The sequence below is a fragment of the Eschrichtius robustus genome, chromosome 12 (assembly GCF_028021215.1).
Source record: "Eschrichtius robustus isolate mEscRob2 chromosome 12, mEscRob2.pri, whole genome shotgun sequence".
NCBI classification, from domain to species: domain Eukaryota; kingdom Metazoa; phylum Chordata; class Mammalia; order Artiodactyla; family Eschrichtiidae; genus Eschrichtius; species Eschrichtius robustus.
The window spans coordinates 50,482,518-50,505,569 of record NC_090835.1 but is presented as its reverse complement, the minus strand read 5'-3'; the positions used below and the strand labels follow the sequence as shown (position 1 = coordinate 50,505,569).

The 23,052-nt window shown below is 38.9% G+C and overlaps 1 protein-coding gene across 1 annotated transcript in view; it reads left to right on the top strand.

Moving 5' to 3' along the window:
* Positions 1-23,052, top strand: part of ARPP21 (cAMP regulated phosphoprotein 21) — a 112,023-nt gene that overhangs the window by 16,212 nt on the left and 72,759 nt on the right. Inside the window, exons 9-13 of the mRNA XM_068557500.1 lie at positions 7,550-7,658; positions 9,531-9,632; positions 15,582-15,619; positions 17,535-17,594; positions 21,653-21,882. Of these exons, the coding sequence (XP_068413601.1) occupies positions 7,550-7,658; positions 9,531-9,632; positions 15,582-15,619; positions 17,535-17,594; positions 21,653-21,882 (539 nt within the window). The remainder of the gene's footprint in view (positions 1-7,549; positions 7,659-9,530; positions 9,633-15,581; positions 15,620-17,534; positions 17,595-21,652; positions 21,883-23,052) is intronic.

Sequence of the window (23,052 nt, the reverse complement as noted above, 5' to 3'; positions counted from 1 at the left end):
GAATGTCTTCGCATATGTCAGAGTAAGCATTTAACTAGTTCCAGATAATTTTCATGTTAAAGTGTTGTCATCTCTTGAATATTTTTTCTTTTGTCTTTCACATCCACCCACTGTCATTGCCTCCAATCCCCTACTCTAAGAGAGCAAAGCAAGGAAAGGAAATGGCAGATCTACTGCGGAAAGAGGATATAGGCCCCTGCAATCATGAAACAAGAATAGTGGCTCAAAGGCAGAGGTTGGGGGTGACACCTTAAGAGTCCAGTGCTCAAGGTCCTGATTCCTGAGAAGTGTGGATGTGGGTATTGGCCTGGAGTGATGAGTGGCATATAGTGACTGTGGTAGTTTGCTTGTTTGTTGCAGAAAGGATGGTTCACTGAGCTGGCTATTTGGTAAATCACAAGAACCATGAAACTTGTTCTGGTGCTAAACAAAGCCTCTCTCTAAGTGAAGCAGTTGAGCCCAGTTGACTTTGCTAAGAATCCCTGAGGTGACGGATGATGACTGCCCTATGAAAAGGACTGGGGGGGACTGCCCCCTTCTCAGGGGGCAGACCAGAGAGGAGTGGCCAGCAGGAGTGGCCTTCTCAGGGGGCAGACCAGAGAGGAGTGGCCAGCAGCACCGCAGGGTCAGTGGACATCTGTTCTGCTTAAGTTTTCCTGAAGGGACTCAGGTTGAAGATGGGAGTCATCAGTTCTTGACCCTTGAGCGCTCACTCCCTGCAGGTGGTGAAGTGCATGTATACCAGAACAAACCAAAAAAACCCATACTTTTCCTCCCGCATCTGTTGTATTTCTTTTCCTTTGTCTGGGAATGTGAGTGGCACCAGGCATAAACTGAGCAGCATTCTGATACGATGCTTGCTTACTAATCCTCTGAAGAGGACTAAGCATCACTTTCTTCAAGTGCCTCTTGGAAATCTGTGAGCGGTTGGTTGGCATCCTGTCATTTCTAAACAGGACAAATTTACTCTGCACTTTTTATAGGAATAGCGTTGAAAAATCATCTGACTTAAAGCCAAAGGTCAGAAACCTAACTAAGAATCACATTACTCTCAGGAAAACTGTGGGATTTTATTTACTGAGCAGACAACCTAGTTCTTTAAACAATAGTCCAGCTCAAAGTTAAGACCTTTATTTATTGACATTGGTCAAACTCTGCATCATGTCTCTCAAAATATACTTTCTCATATTATTATTCTCAAATACCTCAGAGAACATGTGTCTGTAGATAGACAGACATACATTGTGAGGAGAGAAAATAAGTGTGCTGTGTTCCTTTCACAACTTGAAATTATTTATGGGGGTTTGAGTGTTGAACATATAATTTACTGTTTAATTTTGGAAATGAAACATGCACGTACCTTCTATAATGTTAATATCCTTAGTATAACTTTTTTTAAAAAGAGCTTTCCCATGCAGTAATAATACTTTCCAAATATCTGTGTATCTATGTATCTATCTGTCTAGCTCTCAACATTCTAGGTAGATAAAGCTAGACTGTTTTACAGAAGAGAAAACTGAGGTTCCTGTCTTGATCTTACCTGGTCATTTCACAGAAGATCAAGACTGAAATCCACGGCTCCTGCCACTCAGCCATGACCGAGGTTTACATGGTGTGTAAGTGCAAGCCTGTGTATATAAATGTGTAAAGACATTATCTGTATTATACAGTTTGGGACAGTTTAGAGGGAGGTTCACTATACATATAAATACTACATATAGTCTTTTCCTATATGTAGAGTAGTTTGGAGGGAGCCAGATTACGGTGACTTGGTTCCTTCCATCAGCACCTTGGCCTCCTCTAGGGAGCAGAATTAGGCCCCGTTTCTGCAGACTCCCTTTGTTGCTTCTAGATCCACCTTTAGTAGGAGCAGTCACGTTAGCACTCTCCCTGGGGGAAGTTGTAGGGCATACTTGAAGGCCAGAGCCTGGTTGTGTACAATGAATCTTTTTGGTGTATTTCCTGTGTCTTATTAATCTTAAGATTTCTAGAGAACAAATGTATGGACACCAAGGGGGGAAAGTGGCGGGGGAGGGTGGTGGGGGGGGGATGAATTGGGAGATTGGGACTGACATGTATACACTAATACGTGTAAAATAGATAACTAATAAGAACCTGCTGTATAAAAAATAAATAAAATTCAAAATTCAAAAAATAAAAATGGTCAATAGAATGAACTGAAATTTCAACAAAGAACATATACAAATGACCAAAAAAAAAAAAGATTTCTGCTAGTGGAGAGGCCGTGAGTGTATCACCATGACTTCAGGAAAGATGGAATTGGGGCATAGAGTAGAAAGAGAAGTTGTAGTCTGTTGGTTGAAGATGTTTGGTTTCCAAACTTAAATGCTAGAATGCTGAATTTGTAAGGCGTAGTCTCATTTAAAAGAGAATAAAATGGTATAAAATGACAAGGTGGAAGTGGAAATCGTGAAATATGTAAAGAACATAGGACTTTCTTTTTTAAATAAGAGATATCAGTTGTCAGTATCGTAATTGAATATTTCCACGTGTTAAGGGAACAGGGCCACTTAGACTTCTGTAATATGTTTGACTATTAAAATATTTTTGACGAATGTCTTTGACATCAAAATATTTCACCCTGTTGTGCACAGCAACCTTTCATGCATATTGATGACCATCTTTCCATTATTCGGTATGAAATTCAAAGACGTCCCTTTGTGCTCCTCCGCATTTAGCAGAATTGAATTCTTCATTTGTGCGTATGTGAGGGGGAGGGATTAAACTGAACTATTTGGACGAGAAGTAATACATTTAGTTTCAAGAAACGGAAACCAAATGGCAGTGAGAATAAACCACTGAAAATACTTCTAGATCAAAAAGATTTTAAAAAAATAATAAAGCATCCTCATCTTTTTTTAAGGTTCAGGTGAAAGAAATCTAATTAAAATTGGAATCAATTGACTAGAAGATAGAGTTTGATGGTCTTATGCAGTATTTCACTCAGCCATACTGCCTGTCAATTCATGAGCTCTGTCTAATAGGGAACAATGAAGAGTTAGTTCTAACTTTTGAAAGGTTTGACTGGGGATGCCAAGACAGACTGGAAATGCCAGTACTGCTCACCACACGTGATCAATGAGTGTCACAGTAGACACCTGCTATGAATTGTGGGAAAACACTTTTTTTTTAAACTTAAGAAGAGGAAACTATTTTTTTTTTTAATCAAGAAGAAACATTAGGAACTTCCCTGGTGGCGCAGTGGTTAAGAACCTGCCTGCCAATGCAAGGAACACAGGTTCGATCCCTGGTCCGGGAAGATCCCACACGCCACGGAGCAACGAAGCCCGTGCGCCACAACTACTGAGCCGTTGCTCTAGAACCCGTGAGCCACAACTACTGAGCCCATGTGCCACAACTACTGAAGCCCACACGCCTAGAGCCTGTGCTCCGCAACAAGAGAAGCCACCACAATGAGGAGCCCATGCACCACAAGGAAGAGTAGCCCCCACTTGCCACAACTAGAGAAAGCCCGCACACAGCAACGAAGACCCAACGCAGCCGAAAATAAATAAATAAAATTAAATAAATAAATTTTGAAAAAAAGAAGAAACATTAAATTTGTTTTCTCTGCTTTTTGATAATGATAAAGAGACAGCTAAAAATAATAACTCATGGACTGAAATGTTCCAGGAAAAAAAAATGTAGGCATGTATAATGCATGGCCATGAGATACATAGTAAACTCTAGTTATCATTAATTTAATAAATACCTTGACCTTTTGCAGCCTTGAGGAGTTTTTCTTAGAGTTATATCCTCATCTAGATACATTAAAAATAATTCATTACCATTTTAAATGTCCATGATATATTACTTTAGTTCCATTCATTTTATGGCTAAGAAATAATATTGCTATAATGTTAAAATTAGTGGTAAAAAGGATTTTTAAAAGCTCTAATATAATGGTGCATTACCAGTAATTTTTAGTGTAATCACATATAATACTTCAGTAATAAACTATAGTCTGCGTGAGTTTAAACCGAAAATTACTCCTTACCTCTAGGTAATTCTCTATAAAATCAACCTGGAAAAATCTTATTAGGTTTATTTTATTCCTTTTATGCAAACTTCAAATGGTTACTTTCTAACCTTTCAAAATGTTTTTGGAAAATCAAGAAGGGATTAGTAATTTGGACTTTTAGTTTCTAATGTTTGAAAACAAATTTAAACAAAATACTTGAAAAGCAGTCATGCAAGATGCAGTTTGCATAATTTATATCAGAGTAACAAATATTGTTCTGAATAATATTTACATTATTGATTCAAACAAGCTCCTTTGACTACTCTTGCTTATGTGATGGATGTATTTTTCTTGCTATGAAAAAAAGAATAAATCAGCACTATGAAGAAACGCAAGTGAAGTTTCAAAAATAATGGTTGAATAGCTCTCGTAACTATAATGACATCTTAACTGAGAAGTTCCCAAACTAGAAAAGCTAAAATTCCCATTTCCACCTCTTTTCCCAAGATATCCTCAAATGTGAAAAGCTTTTCTTTAATAACACAATTGACTTGAAGCCAAACATAAATCTGATTTTTAAAGATGTTCCTAATGGTCTAAATTTTTTTTTTAAGATTTATTTATTATTTATTTATTTATTTTACTTTATTTCTGGCTGCATCAGGTCTTAGTTGTGGCACGCGGGATCTGCATTGAGGCATGCGGGATCTTTCGTTGCAGCACAAGGGCCTCTCCCTAGTTGTGGCATGCGGGTTTTCTCTCTCTAGTTGTGGCCTGCAGGCTCCAGGGTACGTGAGCTCTGTAGTTGTGGCACTCAGGTTCCAGAGCGTGTGGGCTCTGTAGTTTGCGGCACGTGGGCTCTAGTTGAGCTGCGGGAGCTCAGTAGTTGTGGCGCGCAGGTTTAGTTGCCCCACGGCATGTTGGATCTTAGTTCCCAGACCGGGATCAAACCCGCGTCCCCTGCATCGTAAGGCGGATTCTTTACCACTGGACCACCAGGGAAGTCCCTCTAAATTTGAATTTATGCTCCTACTAACCAAACTCTCTCCTGCTCTTTATAATTTAAACATTTGTGACTGTATATCTTACTCAGTGATTCTTTGATCTGCCCCTGAATTACTGTGATTTATATACAGCTGTGCTAAATTTTCATTCATTCATACATTGAGTCGTTTGTTCATCCAACCAAATGCCTCCCATATGCCAGGCACGGTTCTAGGCACTAAGGATTCAGTTTTTAAAAACCAAGGTCCCTACCCACATGGAACTTGCATTCCATCTCTGGTTACTACGCTGAAATCTCACTCTAAATGATTTTCTGCCTAAAGAAGAATTTAGTCTGAAGCAAATTCACCTTATGCTCATGAATCCAAAAGTTCACATTCTTAGACCATTTCATTTCTAAATGAACATTTATAGATGATTAGCAACAAATAATATATCTGTATATTTAGCAGTCAGCAAATCATTTCATTGACTAGAGTTTATCAGGTTTACAGAGCTTGGGGCTATTAGAAGAGGCTTAATTAGCATTGATACTATCAGCGTTTGTACTTAAGTTAATATCCTAATTTTACATGCTACATAAAAAACAATACAACAACATCTAAGTGGTTGAAAATGTTGGGAAGCTTTAAAAAGCTTTTTTTAAAAGAAAATTTGGATATCACTATATTGTACACCTGTAACTTACATAATGTTGTATATTAACTATACGTCAATTAAGAAGAAAGGAAAGAAAACAATATAACAACATCTAAGTGGTTGAAAATGTTGGGAAGCTTTGAAAAAGCTCCTAAAAAAAAAAGAAAAGAAAAGCTCCTGGAGAATTGTTCTTGTTTACAGTGACCTGTAGCTATTCACGCTAGTATTGTCAGACTTTATAGTCTAGTAAGTAATTGAAGTGACCTGTGACTGTGCTCCACCGAAATATATTTAATTTCTCTAGTGTAAATGACCTCTTCATTATAAAGTGCAAATTTACTCTGTTCTGATCTTAAAATGTCGCATTCGCACTTCCAAATTGCCATATTTTATTACATCTTAATTTTGGTGGAAAACGTTTACATTGATATTGAAGATGATATGATGCAGATTTTTTGTTCTTTATCCTGAGGTGTGAGGCCCTCCAGCCCACTGAGTACAACAGAAGCAGAGAGAGACTGAATCACTTCTCTGCAAGGATGTGAATAGGCTGTTTGATGCCTGTGGCTTAGTGGGTGAATCTATAAACTGGAGTCAAAAGATTTAGCGAGGGATGGTTTCTTTATCTGTAAAAGAGGCAAAAAATATTTCCTTTTCCTACATCAAAGTTTTTTTTGCAAGGATTGAGTAAGATAGTGATATCACTTTGCAGAAATTGTATACAATTCTAGAAGCTATAACTGGTATTATTTCAGTTTTCTGGTTTTGTCTGCTCCCCAATTATTATTATACTTTATGTATGTGCGTTTAAGGAAACAATGCTTCTCATCAAGATTTGAATTATACAGTTAAACTGCTCCTTTGTTTTCAAGGTGCTGTTTGCTTATTTTGGAGCTAATGATGAGATTCCCTTAATTACTGGTCACCTTAATTGCTGGTCATATTAAACAACAGATGCTGTGACATGGCTTCCCAATGACTGGATACATACTGAACCCAGGGGACTTCAGAGTAATACATCAGACATGAGAGACACTTTAATGACAGCCGTAAATTACAACTGCTTCTAAACTGGGGAATGAACATTTTAGCACTTCCTCTGGGATGAACCCAAGCCCAAGTCACTCATTGAGTTCTCTGGTGTGCAGTGATGCCGGTGGGAAATTAACAGGGAAGTGGAGCCCTTTCCTGTAATAATACAAAATGATTAAGAGGACCTTAAAAAAATCAATTGACTAATCAATAGTGTATAACTGCTTGGAGCATTTTCCCCTTGCTAATCAGACATTAAGTTGTTTAAACTAAATATCTCCAGTTTCCCCTATTACTGAACTGATTTACAAGACATGGTCAAGGATGTCAGAGTCTACTGGAGCCAGATTCCAGAGCATTTGTCATTAAAGAAAGATGGAAGCAATTCGTAGATGGCTCTCTCTCACTACAGATTCAGAAGGCTCTTGAAAGGGAAGATATAATAGGAAGATATAATAGAAAGTGTTCTCCTAGTTTCCAGACATTGGTGAATTAATGTGGTAATCCCAAATTCTAAGCATGTATAGTTGTTTGAGAATATGGGCGGGGACTTGATTGAATTCAGGAGTGATGGAGGTCAAAATAACTATAGAAAGCATCTATACACTATATATTTTCAGGCCTTTAAAATTTTTTTTAACTTCAGCCATGGTGAACAGCATGCAGCAAACAAGACTCCGAATTCCAAACAACCAAAGGTATTCAAACAACACCTGTGAAGTGACACATTATTACCTACCTGTATATTGCCAGCAATTCTAGTATCAAAACCACGTGTACACTTTTTTTTAAAGTTGAATGCCACTGTGCGGGGGGTGGAAAAAACACTAAGAAATAACTTTAAACAGGAGGAAAAACTTTTTTTATTGATATGTTTTACTTTGCTGGCAGACCAGAGCAAAGGTTTTGTGAACATTTAAAAGATGAAAAAGGTGAAGAATCCCAGAAGCGGTTTATCTTGAAGCGAGATAACTCTAGTATTGATAAAGAAGACACTCAGGTTGGTTCTCAAGTTTGAGAGTGGCTGACATTGTTGTTTTTGAAGGTGGGCTGCCTGATGTTCTTGTCATTCTGTTGTCCCCGCTCCCCCTCCCAAACCTCCCCTGCCTCTGAAACGACTGTCCCCCCCCGCCAAACCTCCTGCCCCCCTCCCCCCTGCCTCCCTCTTTGGCATTCAATGGGTAGCAAAACACCACACCCTGGTTGCTTCAGCGATGGCTCTGTGTTGGGCTGCATGGGTGGTGCTTGACGCAGGCTCTGCTGCATGTCTTGGGGGGTTGGGATGCCGCAGGCTCTGAGCTGATGGGAAGAGCTTTGTCAGTTGCATTTCCAGGTGTCTGTGTAACTCTGGCAGTCGTTCCCCTCCCTACAGCTTTATCCTTCCGTTGTGCACACATTGAGCTGGATTGTCAATACGGACCGCTGATCAACTGATGTAGCTGTAAACAACAAACCTTGTTATGGTGAGGCCAGGTGGATTTTGCAAACTCTCCTAAAATAAGTCTTCACAGCAAAGAATTGAGTTCAGGTTTCAGTCCCCCACCCCTTCCCCTTCCCATGTTTTATCGTCCATGTCAGTTGTCTGCTTGTTTTGCACGAACTGGAGCAGAACTTCCTCCTTACGTGTTTCTTGCTTGTGACAAAACATTACATTGTTCTAGAGTAGCCTTACTCGTGGGACCTCGACAAGGCTAGAGAGACTTTTCTATGGATGGAGGGGGTGGGATCCAGGGTGATGAAGAAGAAAACTAAGTAAATGGCAAAAGAAAACAAAATTTTAATGATAAGAGGAACAGTAGAAAGTCATATAAGTGTCATTACAGTTACCCTTTATGTCTCTGACAATCAAATAGATTTTTTTTTTGGCAATGACTTTGCTTTAGAATGCTGAAAGGTAAGACAATCTGCGTCTCACTCAAGTTATTATTTTAATTACCCACAGTGAGTCACCGTGAGCCAGTGTGTGCATCTCTGACGCACTCTTTTAAAAAAAAAAAAACCCGTTCGTCATTTGTATCTCATTTCCTGCCACCACCATCAAACCACACCATGGCTCGAGTTGACTCTGGAACATGTGCCCGTGTCCTGTACTTAGTGGGTGTTTGTTGAATGGATGGATGGACGTGGTTAGTGCAGGGCGTTTGGGGAGGAACGGCAGGAAATAAGATGGGAGGGCAGTAGAGACACAGGAAGCGGCTCAGAGGGAAGAACAGCAGTCCTCATGCTGGGTTCTTTGAATTGTTAGATTTCTTGACATCGACCTTAATCAGCAGACAAGCTTTTTGAATTTAGTTCCTCTTTTTATCCCAGACGCAATTCACAGAATAAGTCATTGAGTGAATAAAAATATAAGTTAGGATGCAGAGAAATAGCACCCACGTCTTCCATTCTGCCTGTCCCCTTCTTTACCGCCTTGTTCTGTTTCTCCGGTCCCCAAGTTTTCAAAGCCATTTCTTCTCTTAGCCACCTTGAACTAGCCACTTCCTCTTTTCTCACCACCATTCTGCCTCCTTTTGGGGAGTCAAAATCACACAGGTTTGCTAAGGAGACAGAGCCCATGACTCATGACCCATCATGTAGCCAACTGACTGAATACCTGAGGCGCATTCAGGAGCTTACGTTCCAGAAACTCCCGTGCTACTTGCATCCAGCAAGGGAGCAAGCAGGCGTAGCAGGCATCCCCTGCCATTGCACGACACACACACCACACACGTACCCCACCACGGCTTCCTTAGGGACCAGAGGGAGTAAGACTTTTCACGCCCCATTTGCTTAAGTGAACATTTATTATTCTCAGCTGACAGTTTTTCTTAACTGCAGATTTCCAACAGCTCATCTTGGATAACCCTCCTGATTTCTTTTTTCTGTTCAGCAAAACAGAATGCATCCATTTAGAGATGACAGACGAAGTAAATCAATTGAAGAGAGAGAAGAGGAATATCAGAGAGTGAGGGAGAGAATATTTGCACACGATGTGAGTAGTTGTTTTCATTGCCTCTTGAGTGCGGTCCTTCCGTCAGCAGCAAGGCAGCCTCGTTCCCCAGACAGGGAGATGGCAGGGACGAGGGAAGCTGGAGGCAGGGAACAAACCGAAGGGCAGCAAACTAGAGGTGTTTCTGGAAGAGGACCTGCTTCAGGGAAGTGATGGAGGAGGGGCCGAGGGTTTGCATGTGTTCTCTAGGGTGTGACCTGTGGGGAAATAGAGATACCATTTTGGTCAATGAAATAGACCGTAAGTACAGAGAGAGGTTGCCAGATTTGCAGAAATCCCTTCACGTTCATATTAGCCAGCAGATACCACACGGTTGTCTTTTTAAGACCAACATTGTACAGAGGAAAGAATTACAGGAAAAGAAAGAAGAGTCGTAGATCTTAAACACACACACACACACACACACACACAGAATTTTCTGCAATCTTAGCAAGTATGGACATTTTATTATATCAAAGTTAAATAGTGATATTCATCCCCCCCACCCCATTTTCAGATCGAATTAGTTCTGTGAACAATTTCCAAGGGTATAGTCAGAAAACAATTTCTATTGTTCAAATCCCAAAGAAGATGCGGTTGGGTATTTTTTTTTTTTATCCTTTTCCTCAGTGTGGCCAAAATTAAATGCAATTAAGTTAAATACAAATTAAAAGGTTTTAAAAAACTGGATTTAAATGCAATGAAATGAAAAGGACAAACTATTGCCATAGGTTTTCCCTTCCATGAACTCATCTGGCATCCTCCTAAAATGCTGTGGGCTCTTCCCTCTGCAGAGGTACAGCCGTGAGCACCTTTGTGTAGACTCTCTGCTGCCAACACCTCTGGCGTTACTAAGTCAGGTGGAGGGTCTGACCTCCTGTGTGATTTGCTCCTGGAGGTTCTTACAAAGCCAGCCTAGCATGGAGGGGGACTGCTCTCCCTAGAGGTGTTAAGCCCAAGCCAGTCTCCCCTGATCTCTAGATCCTCTCTGCCTTTCTTAAAACACAATTTTGAGTTGAGTAATCTGGCCCAGAGCTTGGGAATTAGAGGAGTGTGAGAGAAGGAGATGGAGGTAGCCATAGTTGGCTGATGTCCAGGTACAATTCTAGAAGATTCTAGAAAATTCTTTTATCACGGTCAGAATTATTGAGGGTGCAAAGGACAGCAAGACACATGGTAGACCTTTCCTTACGTTTGCTGGATCCAGGAATGCAGTAATGAGAGGATCTTTTCTAGTCATGATGCTATAACGATGCCAACTGTGGACTGGAGGTAGAATGTTCCTGTCTGATGACCTTGAAGAAGAGAAATATTTCTGAAGGCTAGCTTATTTTCTATTTTCTCTCTCTCTTTCTCTCTCTCTTACACACACAAACGCACACACACATTTTCCCTCTTAGTCTGGTTCTGGCAAGTCATATAGTTTGTGAATGAGTTGTTACGTTGATAAACAAATACTTATCACCCACATAATATACAAACAACATTATGCTTTTTTTTTTTTTCTTGCCAAAGCTGTGCCACACTGCCAGACACTCAAGAGCCAGGTGACAGTAAGTAACGTCACTGATGCATGCCTATGATGGGGGTGACACTTGCCCTGCTGTACTTCATTTGTGTATTCTCGTGTCCATAGGGAGGTCGTCGAAGGGAGAAGGGGTCAGCGTGACTCCCTTTACACGCTGCACTTCCTCACATCCTTCTTAAGGAGATTATTCGTAAGGGACCTGGGTTCCAGGCTAAAGATTGGAGGCAAGGGTTCCTGTTTAAAGCCTCTATGGCCACATGCTGTATTAACTTTTTTTAACAAGTAAAAGCAGACTTAAATGTGAGAAAGCTTAAGTGCAAAGCTATTGTCATAGCCTTTTTATTCCATGAAATCTTTCCGCAGCCTTCTCTACAATGCTGTAGCTGCTTCTCCCTATGGGAGTGGAGGCGCGAGCTCCTTTGATAGGCTCTCACGCCTGGTGGCCAGCACTTCTGGCTTTACTGATTCAGGTGGGAACCTGCCTGTTTCTGACACTGCTTTTCACTTGATCTCCTAGGGCAGTGGTTTTTCAGTCGGCATGCCGTACCCAGAGTGTACTCATAAAGGGCTTCAGAGATCAAATAAAATCCCTGATATTGCCTGCAAAACATTATGTTCATGAGCATATGTGCATTTTTCTAAGGATAAGATCTCTAGCGTTTATCATATTCTTATAAGTTTTCATGATGCTTAAATGAGCCACTAAGAGCCACTTTCCTAGAGGGAAAACAAAATGTCTTTCTCCCTAGTCTGATAGCTCTTGTAGAGACAATGCAGTCATACCACTGGTGTTCTCTGTTTTAGCTATTTAATATCCCCAAATTTAGCAGCTTAAAAAACAAACAAACAGAAATCTGCCTCTCTCACAGTTTCCATGGGTCAGGAATCTGGGAGTGGCTTAGCTGAGTGATTCTGACTCAAGGCTTTTCATGAGGTTACAGTCAAGCTGTCAGCTGGGGCTGTACTCATCTGAAGGCTTGGTGAAGTGGTTATCTGCTTCCAAATTCACTCGAGTATCACCAGGCCTTAGTTCTTTGCTGGCTGTAAGCTGGAGGTCTCAGTTCCCACATAGTGATGTGGGCTTCTTCATAGACTGACAAGTGTCTTCAGAATGGCAACTAGCTTCCCCCAGAGCAAGTGATCTGAGAGGGAAAGAAAGAATCCCAATTGGAAGCCACGGTCATTTATAACCTGATCCTGGAAGTGACCTACCTTCCCTTCTGCTGTATTCTGTTGACACACAGACCAGCCCTGGTGCATGTGGGAGGTGCTACACAAGGCAGGGGTCACTGGGCGCCACCCGGTATTAACAGGATAACACAAACTCACGGACATAACAGCAATATGAACTTTCTCGAATATATATAGTAACATAAAGACAGGACCCTTTAGGGAACCTTCACCTATGCAATTCCAGATTCCCAAATGATCATTACTGCTGCCCAAATTGTCGAGGTTCACAAGATAATAATTAAAGTATATTAACTCAATTGTAAAACAAATGCAAAGAATCCAGCATAAGGAAATTAAGTTACAGGCATCTAATCTTTTTTTTAGCTGGTCTTTAGTTTAGCATCTTCATAATTTAAAAACAGAGGTAATATAACCAGCTGCCTTTGCCAATTATTTTAAGTAGTGGAGTAGTTCAAACAGGTTCAAATATCGATATACTTAAGCAGGATTTTTTTTTCTACTTGAAGTTACAATAGAGATTTATAGAAAAATACTTCCTGGTATTTACGCTTGAGCAAAATCCAGATTTGTTTTAAAATTAGAAGGGTTCTTGAATATTTTACAAATGTATCTTGGTTTCTAAGGGTGTGTGTATGTGTGTGCGCGTGTGCTTTTGTACATAGGTGCACAATCAATATATGCAGATTACTTCGGGGTTTTCTAGAAAAAGTTTTTCAAATATAGTTTGAGAATTTTGGTATCTTGAAATAAGACCAATTTATCTATTATTTGAGAACTAAAATGTTGTTATTTAGAGCACACAACAATTTAGTTCTCAAATAATAAATAAATGTACTTTTGTAGTCAGAAATACTTGAAATATAGCTCTTGTTTCCTTTGGCAAGAATTTCAACTTGTTTTATGATTAATCCTATGCAGTGTTGTTCCTTTTAGGAAGGTTAAGCTGATAAAGCAATATATTTGAGAGAGACCTGTTTTGCCTGTAGGGTGATTTCTGAAGGGTATTTATGTATAAATAGGGATTCAGGGAGGACCTCATCTTTGGTCTCCTTTGCATGTGGTGGGATTCTTCAGGGAGAGCTGATGATGAGGGTGTGAGGCACCACCTGGCTTGGGGGTGGCACGTGGAAGAGAATTCTGTAAGCCATGGGCAAAAATGTTTTTCTCCTTTTAAAAAAAAAGCCCTTTATTTACATCTGAGAATGCATATACCTGACAGCTCTGAATGCTGGGCTTAATTACTGTGACAGTTTTATCTTTCTCTGCTATTAAAATTTGTAAGTTATTAATGCTACTTTATACACACACACACACACATTTTCATCAGTTACTGAATCATAGCCCATAACTGTCTCTTGTCTTATTTATGAAAATGTGGTAGATGGATGATGACATGATTTTTTAGGACCTTTCCTCAAAAATCAGGCAGATGCTCTGGGGGTAGGTTTTGGGGAACATCATCTTTGACTTGCAAGTGACTTATTTTTTAATTTAAAGAGTTTTGGGCTGCTTCACTTTCCCCCAAATGCTGTTAGATTAATGAGTCTGAAGAGGTCAGCATGTCTTTGATCAACTCCTTCAAAGAAGTAATTGAGTCTCAGTTATTCAGTACCAGCCAGAACATCCTAAGTGTAATTGACCTCTTTTCAACCTCAACAGATGAGAAATAACACAGTATTAAATTCATCGTGGATATCTGACACAATCTCACTTTTTTCACATACCAGGACTTGGCTCAAACTTGACTCAAACCGGTTGGGAAACCAAACTAAAGGAAATAAAGACAATGGGATACTTAGCTTACTTTAAAGAGATCCTCATAGGAATAATGTCAAGGGCACATCATCTGTATTTGTTTCCTTTTATAAAATTAAATGTCAAATTTTTTTAAAAAGATATTTTTCTGAAAAGCTTTTTTCTTAATTGGCTGTTTTTGCCTTTTGTTTAATAAAATTTTTGCACACTTGATCTTCGGGATGCATGTTAAATGCACAGAGGTTAACACAGAAATGGTTCTAGAGATGCCCCCATTAAAATGCTCAGACCACTGAGAAAAGCATTTATGCCCAATCTAGCCCTTTGGCTTAGTGGAAGGAAATGATTTCTCCAGTAAAATGTAGAAAGAAACCAATATCCTGCTGGCATCTCTGAGCGGTGGTTACATTAGCAGCATTTTTAATTCAAAAATTCGATATTGAAAGGTCATTATTATTTCTTTAGTTTTATTTTATCTTAAAATCAACCTATTAAGTCTCTATTTATCCCTTTAGCCAGGTGACTTATTCATCATTTAGAAAATCCACATGTATAATATGGTGTCTATATTTACATTTACAAACTTAGTACTTTGAACATGGTTTTATATTAGTTCCTAAACACAGTCGTATTTTAGGACTGTTGCACCATATTTTGTTTAGACTTGTCTTTCTCTGTTTGTTAAAATTTAATTTGATCTACCTTTCCCGAGCACGTAATGATAATGGAATTTTATCTTCCCTAAGTTGTGTATTAAACCCAAGATAGCAGAGAAATGCGTGCTAGGGAATGCAAGCTAGGAAGAAAGTCACTGGGTTTTTTGTGTGAAAAACTAAGATATATTAGATGGAGCTTGATATTCTTTCCCAATTAACTTCATTTTGTTCTCACTTGTTTTCTGAGCACCCCGCTGCCCCCGCCAACTCCCCGCCAAGATTGTTTGATAGCTTCTCTTCAGTTTGAGAGTCTTGCAGGTCATCTGTTTATGTTGTGAGAGTTTATCGTTGCCAGGTCATAATTTCAGGATTGTGGCTTTACAGCTCTCCCATCCTCAGGTGGATCGTGCCAAGTTTGCACGCTCTGCCTTGATCTGAACTTGTCCTTTTGGCTCCTGATGGCGGCTACATCTCGGCAGCCCTAGAGGAAACCACTAGCTCAGGACCTGATGCTCACAGGTTTCTCCAGCAGTTTCATTCACAACATCTCTCTTCTGACCTTGGCGCTACACGGGCTAAATCTATTTGAAACCTGGAGACACCGTGATGGAAAAGAGCTGCATGAGAATGGTTTACACTTCTAACTCTAACCGTTTTTTTTTTCCTTTTTTTTATTTCCATTTTTTCTGAAAATGGTACATATTTTTCTTAATTCTTTTCCTCTTGGAGGGGAAAAGTAGTTTGAAAAGCAGGCAAGGATTTGGGCTCCCTCAGCATATCCAGAACATCTGATACAATGCTTTTTTTTTTATTTTTCAGTCAGTTTGCTCCCAGGAAAGCCTTTTTGTGGAAAACAGGTAAAGTGCAATTTGCTTTTTCATGTCTTTAGAGGAACAAAGTCTGTCGTGTGTCTTGTTTTTCACAGATATACATATGCCATATATAAGTGTGTGCTTGAATATATGTATAAATAAATACATATATCTATGTGTACACACATATATATGCACACATATATGTTATTTAGCATGTCTAAAAGCTATTTAACTTGGGGGAAAAATTCTCTCCATTACTTCCAAACATAAGTTTCAACAATTTCCTTATTTAAAGTCTCAACTTCTGGTCCTTCCAAAGGTGTAATCCTGTTACCTTCCCCAGGCATTAAAAAGTATAAATGTTGAGACAGGAACTTGCAGTTTCATTGGCTTATTGAATAGGCTGCTAAAAGTACTTGTGTATTTGGTGTTATTGGCCACTTCCTGGGCCCTATCGTTATATGTAGCTACACAGATGATAATTTGAATAGTATTGTTTTATGTTTCTCATTCTAAATAATCTATCAGTCTTCATAAAAGGCTGAACTTGGAAAACTTATCTAAACCGATCTAGATTTATCAGTGTACCTGGCTGGGTATTAGTAGAGAAGGTGGTGGTTATGACATGAATGTGTTAAAACATTTATATAAAGTCTTGAGTATAACAGCAGAAGTTCTCAAATTTAGCATGTACCTTTTAAAAATAGTTCCAAACCGATACAGATATTAAAATGCTCCATTGATTTAATTGCACGTTTTCAAGGGGAATTAAGGAATTCCTCATTAGCTGTACTGATCACATTAAAATGCATCACAATGGGCAACTTGGATTGGAAATATGGTAGCCATTAAAAGAGTGGTCGTTAATTTCATTTCAGGTGTTGGCTTAATGGGTATCCCTATAAAATCGATTAAAACGGAGGCTATTTGATTAAATTCCAGTACTTAGAGAAAAGTTAAACCGGGCATTCAAGAGGATTGGTTTAAAAAATGCCCTCATTCATAGTAGCAGTTAGAAAACTTCAAGTAACTACCCTCAACTGAATAACCTCTTGTAGAAGAAGGGATGAAAGTAGTGAACAGGTCTTTACAAGGCATCCAAAAGCATCCTCAAAAACCCATACAGTTTTCAACAAGTATTCCTTTTTTACAGTGAATTAAGAGTCCGTGAGCTTTAACATCGTAGGGATGTTAAAGCAATCCAAAATTCTATATCCAAAATTGAATTTGGATGTTGGATGCAACATTTGGATGTTGAAGCAATCCAAAATTCTATATCCTTACCCAAAGAATGAAGTGAGCATTTAGAATTCAGTTTAGTAGGACACGTCATTCCCTAGTCTTCTAGCCAATCATTTTCCCTACTTACTCCCTAATCTTAGTCATTTAGTTGTGTTTTGTATGAAAAGACTGCTAGTGCACTTGTGTCCCTCATATTCAAATTGGATTATATTCATCAATACAATAATTGGTCACAAATATGCATTGCATATGTGAAGAAGTATTGATGGCCCCCAAAAGCAAAATTCTGAATAGATCCCTACAAAAATAAATATATTTCTTTGATACCTGCCTTTGGAAGGCATATTTCACTATGCCCAAAAAATAAAGAATAACTAATATTACTCAAAGAAAAAAATCACAACCGATATATTTAATTAATTAAATGTCTATTATATCTATATCCATTTCTTTGATTCTCCCTTCCTCTTCCATTCCATCTGTTTCTTCTTCCCTTCCTTCTCCCTTATCTAGCATCAGTACTTTATCCTAGGGTAGGGAAAAATCAGGCTGCCATTAATTTATTAGGGCAAAATTCTACATCTTGAAAATAAACCGTAGCATATAGGGTTGATTTGCAAGACAGGTGTGCCATAGTTGAGTACACATCCATTTAACATAGGGCATTTAGTACCCTTAGATTTTATATCATAAAAATCATGTTTTTCATTTCCAGTAGGCTCTTGGAAGACAGTAACATATGCAGTGAGACCTATAAGAAAAGACAGCTCTTTCGGTTGGTATGGTTTACTTTTTTAAAACTGTGTTTTCAGATGATGTGGTGGAATCAATGTTAAATATAAGTGTATTAGTGTAAAATATCTCTGTTCATGAAATAAAATATGTTAGGTTATCTCTTTGTAAAGCTTGTTACTGAGCTAGTGTTGAAGCCATATGGGGTCCTGTGAGATACAGGACTGGGAAACCAAATGCTCTGTCTACAGTCCTTTAGGGTTCTTCCTCTGATTTTCTGGGTTTTTCTCCTCCAGGACTAACTTTGATAGCACACTGATTTCACATTCCCAAATCAACTTTGGTGAATTACACTGAGTTAAAATTTCTCTTATAGCTTTGCAATTGTGTATACGTTCCCAGCACTGGAAAACAAATCAATGATAACTCTATTTGAGTAGTTGATTTTTAGCCACTACTATCCATCATAATATTTCAAACAATATTTTTTCAAGCACAGATTTTATTTCTAAAGAAAGATATGGGATTGTTTCCAATTATAATGAACTACTTAAATCAAGATCTGTGTGGGATAAGGAGAATAGATTTTATATATATATAAAAAATATATATATATAATAATGTATAAAGTTTTATACTAGGCTAGAGAGTGCCATGAAAGCAGAGGTACTAGACCCGCTCTCTCATTACTTTATTTTTTTTAGTTAAAAAAATTTTTTATCTCATTACTTTATTAAATGTGTCTCTACCATCCATTATAGGGCAATGGATACACAGCGCTATATATATTTTATATGTATATATATATATATTCAATACCTGATACATATATTTACCTAATGTATATATTTTAATATGCTAGTGCTTTTATGAATATTAGGATTCATCTCTGTTGTAAGAAAGGCAAAACAAACAAACCAACAGAACTTCTTGACCACTGAGAAACAAGGAAATACCCAGAAGTAAATGAATTCTGTGCTTAGAACATATCTTTTTGCTGTAAATCTGAACTTATGACCTCATCCTTAGAAAAGTTAGAGCAATTTCTTTTCTTTTTACACTTTGGCAGAAACAAACAAAAAAACCAGGATCTATTTTTTTAACTTCCTTTACTTTTCTAGGTTGAACTATATATCTAATACCTTCCTCTTGTATCATTAGACAATGTATTTTCACACTTGCATTTTTTCCCTTGAAAGCCCAGAGGAGGACTAGAATTTATCTGTGCTCATGCAGTCACACTCCATGACCTGGTTTGTTTAGACCAGTATAGATAAAATGTGGGTTCTTGACCCCTAGAGGCATTTAGTTTTACACAGCCCCAAATCTGGTCCCTAGCCAGAGCTACCATCTACTGAAGTCAACCATCCCAAATACGGATGCTATAACCCACCAAGATCACCAAGCACAGAAACTCAGGAATATGACTTAGCACAAAGCCATCCACACACTGATAAAAGGAGTTCAAAATGTACATCATACCTAACTTGGTTAAAAAAAAAAAAAAAAAAAAAAGTGTCCCGTTCAGACATGAAGGACAATAAAAGTTATCAGTTATGTTAATCAGCACAGAAACAGAACTTAGAATATGTGCTTTATGACTACTCTGGGGTCAAATTCTAGTTATGTACAAGAGGGCCAATGCCTCTTGATGGCCAGATATTCATTATCATTGTCTTCCTGGTTTCCAATAGAAGAAGACTAGGACTGGGCTTGTCAGGAAGTATAGGAAGGCACTTGTGGATATGATACCTATGATTCCACACCCAAATAGATATGAAATTCAGTTCTGGACCTCACCTTGCCACTGTTCAGGTGAATGATTGATAGAGCAGTAAAAGATATGATTTCAGTGTATCAGTATCTAGAGATCACAAATTAAATGCATTATTTTTAATCTCATTAATGCTAACTCTCTAAAGCAACAACTTAAATTCCATTGTTTTATAAAATGCACAGATCTTGACTTGAGATGAGGATTTGAGCCAGTGGAGTAGAGGTAGAAGAAGTTAAGGAAATCTTAGGTTGCCTTATTGGCTATGGGATGTGACATGAGCCTAGAGGAACTACCCAGTGTTTTAGAAACACACTAAAATGCACTTAGGAATAGTGGTGGACACCTCCTTTGCAGAGAAAGGCTTAGCCACTCTGGCATTTAGAGGAAGTCTAAATTCCTCCCATGGAGGTGCAGAGTTGATAATTGAAGCAGACTTTAGTGATGATCACCTCCATATGGAGAATTGCCTTCTGATGCATCCTGTATGCTGAGGACCACTCCACATCTTTTCCTATAATAAATATTCTGCATTATCTACAGGGGAGATTATTGTCACACCCTTGGTACATTCGTGATTGCTAAATAATGATCTAGCCAGGCTTTGTCAAGGGTGGGTCAAATTAATCAGAATTATATGAGAAAAGAATGAAGCTGAAATTGGAGATTTAAAGGGAAACAATCAGGAATAGAGCACCTTGAAAGGGCTGGTTTTTCTCCACCCAGTCTCCTCTGGGCTGTTTGAATTTCACAGGTGTTTAAGAACTAAAGTCACCTGGCCCTTGGTGAGTGTCTGATACTTCCTACTCACAAACTAGTCTTTTTTTTAAATAGTCCTTGTTTCTAAAACCAGCCATCCCCGAGGTACGGAACACAGAGAGAATGTTTGTAAGAAAACATTGAGAGAGGACAGCAAGGCGCTGAGTACTTTTTGTTTTGTGAGTTTTCTGTTGAATTTCCTCCCCTCACTGTACAAAGTCTTTATCACAGACTAGCTGTTTCATTTTTATTATCTCCTGGATCCATTGACCTTCTTAAGTTTTCACAAAACGAAAGAAAACGTTTAGTAAGTAAAGTTGAAGCAAAACCTAAAATTTTCTGTATACCTTCTGTACAGTTTGGTGGGTGAGTGTTTCAATCAGATATGTATACTTCTGGCATCTCAACAGTCCATGACTGTCTTTAGAAGAATATTAATAAAACTGCTAGTCACCACTGTGATCAAGATTTCTATCACCTTGCACAGTGATATGAAATGAGGGGTTCTATCTATGGCCCATGGTTTTTGTCGCCTTTGCTTATTCATAATCCATGAGAATCTTAGAATATTTTGATGATCCGTTATTTCCAAACTGCAGAAAAGCCTTTGAAAAAGAGTAACCAAGTCACTCTTCAAGCACTTGGAAACCAATGAAAATGCAAATTTCATCAACTTTCTCTATAAAATACCTGCAGTTTTGCACACTGCTTAGAAATACTCTGGAGTCTTCAAAAATGACTTTTGGCTATTGGATCTCTTCCAATAAGTTCAATCTTTTTCTATTTGAAGTTTGAATAAATGTGTCATTTCATCTATGGAGCTATTCTGTTATTCCCATTGATCTCCTTGGAAAGTTTCGTGTCGGTGTAGTGTTCGCACTGTTGTCATTATCACGAATTTTTCTATGTGAAAGGTATTAAAGGGCTCTTTCCTCTGCCCATGAAGGTTAAACTCACTGGGCAAAATTCTCACCAAATGTTAACAGAGGAATTCCTGTGATTTCTGTGCTGTCTGCCAAAGCCTTAATGAATTCAGATAGATATAGATATATATATCATAAAGTTAGCAACTAAATTAGTAAATGGCTTCTTTGAAACTGTGTGTTTTACCATGGTCCAGTTACTTAATGCTAAAGGGAAAGACGAAACTCTTCTTCGGTGGGAGTTGCTTTTAGGATCATTTAACATCATAGTTGCTTTCAAACACTGATTCATTGTTGATTTGGGTCAGGAGAATTTACCTTCCTCTCTCCTCTCCACAAGAGAAGTTACCAATTATATCTTATATCCTATTTTTCTTGTTGTTTCCCCTTCACTGGCAGAGGGACCATGTGACATTTCTAGGTTTGGTTTTTCTGTTTGTAGCATGAGTGTTTGTGTGATGTGTTTACCTGTCTGTGCATCAACAAGGTGTCTGTGCGCTGTTTGTGAGGCGACACGTGTCATGGAAAGGGTTGACAAGAAGGGTCTTGTGTAGACGATTCTTACAAGAAAGGTCCCGCTCTGTGTCCGTTCCGCTCTCGGAATCTGATGCTGTCCCGTGCATCTTTCTGATGGCCACGCTCCAGGGGCAACAGAGACAGCTGGGGGAGAACATCTGGAAGTCGGCAGAGCAGCTCGGAGAATGAACTCAAGTGGTCCGACCACCAAAGAGCCTGGAGCAGCACAGATTCTGACAGCTCCAACCGCAATCTCAAGCCTGCCATGACCAAGACGGCGAGTTTTGGGGGCATCACGGTGCTGACCAGGGGTGACAGCACATCCAGTAGCAGGAGTACCGGGAAGCTGTCCAAAGCAGGTAGTTAGTACTGAATGGGTTTATGTCCCGTGATAGTTTCCTCTGATTCCACCCAAGTTGTGCAGTGAGCGCTCTCCCTGACTTCCCTGAACTAAAGATAATGATGTGAATGATATTAATCACTGGGATAGCAAAGAAGTCAGAAGGTGCAATTGAAATAACAGTACTGCCTCTTGCGAGCTGTGTGCCTGGGTCCAATTGTTAACCTCTCTAATCTTCAATTTCCTTATCTATAAAATGTGGGTGGTAATAGAATGTTACTGTAACTCCCCTCAGTAGACTATTGTAAGTTTAAATTTGACCATTTTTATAAAATCAGTTAGCAAGTCACCTGCACAAGGTAGCTATTTAACCAAGCTTAGCTATTTTTAAAAATTCAATATTGTGATTTATTCCTTAAAGATAAGGAATAGGATAAGGAAAGAGAGCCTCAGAAATTTTCAAGTTTCCAAGTAGCTAGGTGCATGCATCTTCTTTTTACCCGTTTTTTTCTTGTAAGTGAATAGTGATCTTTTGACATAGGTAGTTGAAGTTTGCATTCATACTGGTGCGTTCATAGCCTGCATGTGCAGTGAGTGGGGGAGTCCAGGGCCCCGAGGGGGAATGCTGAATGGGCAACGCCAAGCAGAGGTTAAACACGGGCAGTCCTCCACTGTGAATACTTTCCCAACCAAGCTTCTCACTAACGCTGGGGAGCCTCTTTGTGAAACCTCGGCTCATTATGCTAATGGTTTAACATAATTATGTTGTTGACAAGTGCTTCCTAAGAAATTATCTTGTGTTTTCCTACATAGGCAGAAAATTAATAGCATTTAGTCTCAGCCACTACTTTATGTATATATCCTGCTTCTTGGAAAGATTCAGGTGGGCTCGCACTGCCTTCTGTCATTTTTATTCACCAATTGGTGAATTCTCGATTTCTTCCCCTAATTAATTGCTCTTATATCCCACTATTGCAGCAACTGAAGTCAAGAAAATCTACTGTGGTACACTTGAGTTCCTGTAAACTAAGAAAGGTTAAAGAGTTTTAAATCTCCTTCAAACGCAGAAACCAAGTACCTTAAATGGTGCACTTAAAAATTCCAGCACACCCAAAGAGCTCTTAAGATTTTTAAATTAATCGTCCTTCTCCACACACCAACCACCAATCATCTCCAAAGCAAAGCTCTT